We start from the raw sequence: 6114 nt of genomic DNA, 5'->3' as shown, positions 1-6114 counted from the left end.
TTAAAGCAACAGCACCATTCGAACGTTTGAGTGTTACTTTAAGGGTCCCCTACCCTCTAAAACTAGTAATCACTATATGTTGACAGTCGTGGATGTAAAAGTTCAACATCAGATTGGATTTCGCTTATGTTGAATGAAAATGATGTTCCAACTCTTCACTTAAACGGGGAAATGCCTATTTTACTACGAAAAGGAAAATTTGATCAGTTCCGTTATAAGGAATTTATGATTCTATCTTGTACTGATATTGTTTCAAGGGGAATGGATACAAAGCATGTATGAATGTTCATCATTTGTTTTATTTGTTTATTCTTTAACCCTGAAAATATTTATCTCTTCTGTTTTTTGTTAGGTTAAACATGTTGTTAACTATGATTTTCCTCTATACATGGCTGATTATATACATCGTTGTGGAAGAACTGGAAGATGTGGAAGCTCACTTGATTGCCGTGTTACCAATTTTGTTTCTGGAAAACGTGAAGTTGAACTTGTAAACAAAATTGAGGTATTAATTAATTAGTAATGTATTTATTAAATTTTGTAAAAAAAAAAATTAAAAAAGTGTTATTTTCTTATTGTATTTTCTACTTTCTGAATTTGTTTTAGATGGCTGTAAGAACAATGGATGTCTTGCCCAATGTCAATGCGAATATTACTAGAATCATTGATAATAGGATAATAAAAAAAGGCGATAATAGATAAATTAATCTGTAAAGAAATATTTATTAAATATAAAGTAGATTTTGTAGTTTATTGTACTTCTTTATAAATGTTTGTGTTGCATTTCATTGTGCAATGAATGATACAAGAGAATTTCTTATAAATTCTAGTATATACAAGTACCATAACTCTCTTATTGAATATTTATCCTTCTACTCCTTAATCTATTCAAAGTATGAACGAAAATCCCTGAACATTGGCAAACTGGTTTGTGGCAGGCATCTGTGACTGATATTTTTAAGGATTATTACTACTACACCAAAACCTTGGTTAGTAACCACAAACTTCTAAGTTCTCTCACTTAAGAGTAGAATATAGAAGCCATACTTGGATCTAAGAACTTAATCATCTCTACGATGATATTAAATACTAAGAAAATCAAAATAACCTAAACAATGATATGTGATAAGTACTGTTTTACTTGGAAGGCTATGGGTAGAATGAAGGCGGACCTACATATGTCCACTACATGCACTATCTTAATTACTAAATATTAGGACTTTAAAAATCATTAGGCTCAGATACTGTTCCCTAAAAGTACCTTGATGGTGTCTCATGTACCTGATGAAATAGTTTAAACCCCACCATCTTAATCTACTGACTCCTAATCTTTAAAAACCACTTTTATTAAGTTATTGATTTATTTAAGAATCCAAATTGGTACTCATCATTTTTCCATGAAATTATCTTTCTTTTGGCATCTCCTTTGTCAAATATTGTTGCTCCTGAGAGCTGAAAAAGATATCTACAGTATTTTAATTAGATATACTTTATTTGCCCAAATATGTGTCCAGGTATTTTTCTGGAATATTCTTTGATAAAATGAGTAATGCACCTACATTCAGATTTGACATTGAAAAAATTGAGTTGCAAACAAACTCAGGGTTTTTAAGTTACTTCATAGTTTTTTTTAATAAATGGATATAAAAATAGTTATTATGGATATAAACACCTACTCATCTCTAACATGTGGGGGCGGGAATTATCCTAAAAGTAACCAAGTTATTTTAACCAAAATGGGAGTTTCAAGTTTTCATTCTGTGAATACGTTTCGAAATAAACGTCAATCTGCCCAGGCCTGAATCAAACCAGTGCCCCTGCAGACTCGAGATTGCTACTAGGGATGAGACATCGACAACAAGATATCGGTGTTTATAAAACATCATCAAAAATACATCGATGTTTTTGGACATCCATTTCAGTAACAATAAGGTCTGTTCCAACAACGAATTCTGATTCTCCAGAACTGCACAGATCATGCGCAGTATAGGATTTGGTAGGGAAAAACACGTACTAACAATGCTCTGTACAGTCAAGTAGTTTTTGGAACTAGGAATGCGACATCAATGTTCAATATTAAAGTATCGATGCTTACAAAACAATTCCAAAAATACATCGATGTTTTTGAATATCCATTTCATTAACATAAGGTTTGTTCCAACAACGACTTCTGATTATCCAAAACTGCACGGAGCATGGCCAGTATAGAGTTTGTGAGGGAAAAACACGCACCACCCCTGCTCCGGACAGTCAGAAGTGGTTGTTGGAATAGACCTTTAATTTATCGTGGGGATTCAAGTTTTTCATTATGTGGAACCGCCACTTAATGAAAGTCGCCCCCAGATCGGTGAACGATAGACCTAGCTTTAACCAACTGAGCTATAGTCGACACTTAATTTATCTTTATTCCGTTGTTAGCGTGAAGGTAGGAATTACTTTCTCCTCCCACCACATTGTTGATAGGAAACCGTTTATACAGTTAATTTTTTTTTATTAAGTTACTTTTGCATTTTAAAAAATGAAAAATTCAAACAAACGTAAAACTCTCGGCCTCAATAAATCGATTTTGAAACGTCGATGTCGCATCCCTAGTTGCTACAAACTGTCTCGTTCACTCATCGTTAAAAATTCTAACCTTTCAGTTGAGGTAAAAACAGCAAATTAGCCAACGTATAGCTTTAGCCTTTAACCGGCCGGGTAATTCCAATGAGTAGAATTTTTAATAGTTAATCACTAAAAATCAAAATCAAAATGTGAGACATTACTTTAAAATCTGTAAGCTTATTTTGAAAGGTCTTCTGTGACCAAACGGATTGCATTAACAACCACAGATCGGATTAACCTTAGAGCTTCAATTGTATGTAAAAAAAAATATTAATCTCATAGAGAAAGAGGCTGCAGCCATAGTGGAATCACTGAAGAAGTGGAAAGCATACGTTATAGGAAAACATTTTCAGCTCGTTACAGATCAAATGGCTCTTTCTTTTATTTTTAATAAGAAGCATAACAGTAAAATAAAAAATGATAAAATTTTGAGATGGCGTTTAGAATTACCCCCGTTCCAGTTTGATATTGTTTATCGCCCAAGGAAAGAAAACCATAAGGCAGACACTCTTTTAAGAATTTGCTGTGCAACATTACCGAACAAACTATTTGAGCTTCACAAGTCATTATGTCACCCAGGCATAACCAGAATGTACCACTGGATTAAAATAAAAAACTTACCATACTCACTAGACAATGTCAAGAATGTTACATCTGCCTGTCCTATGTGTGCTGAAGTCAATCCAAGATTCCTGAAAAATCAAGGGACCCTTATTAAAGCAACAGCACCATTCGAACGTTTGAGTGTTACTTTAAGGGTCCCCTACCCTCTAAAACTAGTAATCACTATATGTTGACAGTCGTGGATGAATATTCCCTTTTGTTTTCTCCAGTCAAGATATTTCATCTAAAACAATGTCTTTGTCAACTGTTTTCCATATTCCGTATGCCGGCATTCATACATTCAGATAGAGAAATGTCGTTCTTATCAGAAGAACTAGTAACCTTTTTACATTCAAACGGGGTGGCTGTCAGTCGAACCACTCCTTACAATCCTCGAGGCTACGAACGTTATAACGGTATAATTTGGAAACCATAATGTTGGCAGTAAAATCTCTTGGTCTTAAATCAGATGATTGGGAAAAAGGGCTTTCTCAAGCACTCCATTCTTTGGATTCATTACTGTGCACTGCTACTAACTGCACACTTCATGAAAGATTCTTTAACTACCCGCGTCGGACTGCAAACAGAAATTCCATCCCATCATGGTTGATACCAAATGCAACAGTCCTAGTTAAAAGAAACGTGCGAAATAGCAAATATGAGGATATGGTTGAAGAGGCGGAACTCTTGGAAGTAAACCCCCAGTATGCTTTCATTAGACGGAAGGATGGCTCTGAGTCAACTGTTTCATTGCGGCAATTGGCACCACGAGGTGATATTCATCTGATCCAGCAGCCCACAACCAATTAATCTTCTATTGATGAGTGACCGCAATTTGTGCAGTTGTCTGATGGCAACGAGAACTGTAATCAGGAGGTGCATAGCGATGAAAGTTCTTGTGCTGTATCTGAAGAAAGACAAACAAATCATCCTAGTGTGGAAACTCTGGATGGGCCCTTGATTCAGGACAGTCAGAGGCCTCATAGTACTGGAATAATACCTTCACCTGATGAACCTTTGCCTCAACACAAGTAAAGGCCTCAGAGGACCGTAAGAGTTCCTTCCTACCTAAAAGACTATGTTACTTATAATTAAAGAGGGGGGAAATGTTAACACTGTAACCTCCCTGCTTTGTCTGTCTATTGTTAATGTTTCATTTGTTTTCCTCTCATTTTTGTTCAAATGTTTATGTCTACATTTAAATGAATAAAATTGTTTTGAATTGAGTAGGTATAAATCAAATCACAGATTAGAACCTTTAGAAAGGTGATTTGATTTATACCTACCCAATTCAAAACACATTTATTAAAAATTAATTTCTTTTATTAAGAACATTAAAAGTTTAATACGAATATATAATTGTTTCTGATGTAATGGAGAAGGTTTTTTATTAAAATAAAAATAAAGTAAAACAACAAACAGTATAATTGAATATTCTAAAAAAATATTTAATGCTTACAACAAAAAAGTAACTGGGAATTAATAATAATTCAAAAAACAAATAACAACAAAATGTGAGCACGCTTTGATCGACCAATATGTTTTTAACCTATTGCTGTGCGTAGACTTAAAATCCTATCTCCATATGATTTATAATCTATAAATTACGGCAAAACGTCATAGAACCAGAGTTTTATAAATTTGTGTCGTATCTCCAGTCAATATGACCAAAATTGGAAATATCGCGCAATTCAGGGACTTCAAAAAGTTTAGATTAACTGGTCTATCAGAGGTCAGAACTGACCTCAGTTAATATGACCTTTACTGCCCCCATATTATCAACGATGGCAATCTTGTAGGTTTATTCTATTCACACTACTTTCTAACGTAATCTTGCCTAAACTATTTATTTTATCTGAAACTAAGTGAGAACTTATGACAGGGCGGAATCTCATTTGTACCACTGAAGATTTTCCCCAGGAAGACTAAAGCCTTCCCTTCCTGTTGGTGTATCTTCAATTCATGTATTCGAATTTCGTACTTTTCACCGTTAGGAAAAGAGCCATCATTACTCAATCTGGGGGAGAAAGATAGCTCGACTCAGTAATGTCGCCCAACCGAGTATTATCGCCCGATTAGCCTCCTCTCATACATTAACAAGATCTCCTAGCAGCTGGTCCATCTTCATGAATCATGAACCACTGCAGCAAGGAGAATTTCATTCCACCAGAGCACACAGTATGTCAAAGATGAGTCAGCTGCGAAAATTATCTGATCAAGTTACAGGTGTACACTATACGACAGTTGTCGATGAACAGAGCAAAGGCTTTCATCCTTCTGGAGTGCACCCAAGCCTTCGAGTGTGTTTCACCCACACTTTTTATACGGAGTGATAGGAAACTACCTTTGAGGAACATCTTTCGTCGTGCTAGTCAGGGAGAACTTCTTGACTCCAGTTTTCACCAGATACGCAGTACCTCAAAGCTCGGTTTAAGACCAATAGCATTAGTCGTTTTCGCGTTTCGAGTTGTCTTAACGCAGAATAGAGGTCTGTACATATAACATCAGGATCAAGGCCTCCAGCGCTAGACAAGTCAGGCCCTCACTCGAGTGCTAATGCTAGTGCTAGTGCCTTTGGCTAAAGCGCAGGAAGCATTAGCCACTATCATTAATGTGTTCAAGAGGAACACAAGAGTGAATGAGTAAATAGTATAAATATATGCAAGAGTAAATAGTTCTATCATTTACAACATTATATTGATAGTCACGAGAAATACATTGCTAACCGTTGCTGGTACGACAAATCAACTGAGAATATGCATATTGATAAAACTAGATATACTTATAAAATCAATAAATAGTACTTGTATTACCAATGGGAAAGCTACTTGAAACTATTCCTAAAGGAGAATTTTTTTATTTTTTAACTGTTAAAATTAATGTCAGTCGTTTGATCTATATATATAG

General features: G+C 35.1%; 2 protein-coding genes across 2 annotated transcripts in view; both read left to right on the top strand.

Annotated features, from left to right (window-relative positions):
* Dbp21E2 (putative ATP-dependent RNA helicase Dbp21E2) overlaps nt 1-748 on the top strand; it is a 7737-nt gene extending 6989 nt beyond the window's left edge. The window contains exons 10-12 of the mRNA XM_024362554.2: nt 87-276; nt 353-505; nt 607-748. Of these exons, the coding sequence (XP_024218322.1) occupies nt 87-276; nt 353-505; nt 607-702 (439 nt within the window). The 3' untranslated portion in view covers nt 703-748. The remainder of the gene's footprint in view (nt 1-86; nt 277-352; nt 506-606) is intronic.
* Nucleotides 749-4976: 4228 nt separating this feature from the next.
* The window catches only part of LOC106677072 (glyoxylate reductase/hydroxypyruvate reductase), an 11273-nt gene continuing 10135 nt past the window's right edge, over nt 4977-6114 (top strand). Inside the window, exon 1 of the mRNA XM_014414762.2 lies at nt 4977-5002. Coding sequence (XP_014270248.1) covers nt 4992-5002 — 11 coding nt within the window. The 5' untranslated portion in view covers nt 4977-4991. The remainder of the gene's footprint in view (nt 5003-6114) is intronic.

The sequence above is a fragment of the Halyomorpha halys genome, unplaced genomic scaffold (genome assembly GCF_000696795.3).
Source record: "Halyomorpha halys isolate HHAL.00 unplaced genomic scaffold, Hhal_1.1 Scaffold7.1, whole genome shotgun sequence".
NCBI lineage: Eukaryota > Metazoa > Arthropoda > Insecta > Hemiptera > Pentatomidae > Halyomorpha > Halyomorpha halys.
Note: the sequence above shows the minus strand (reverse complement) of the source record. Positions and strands in the feature narration are given on the sequence as shown.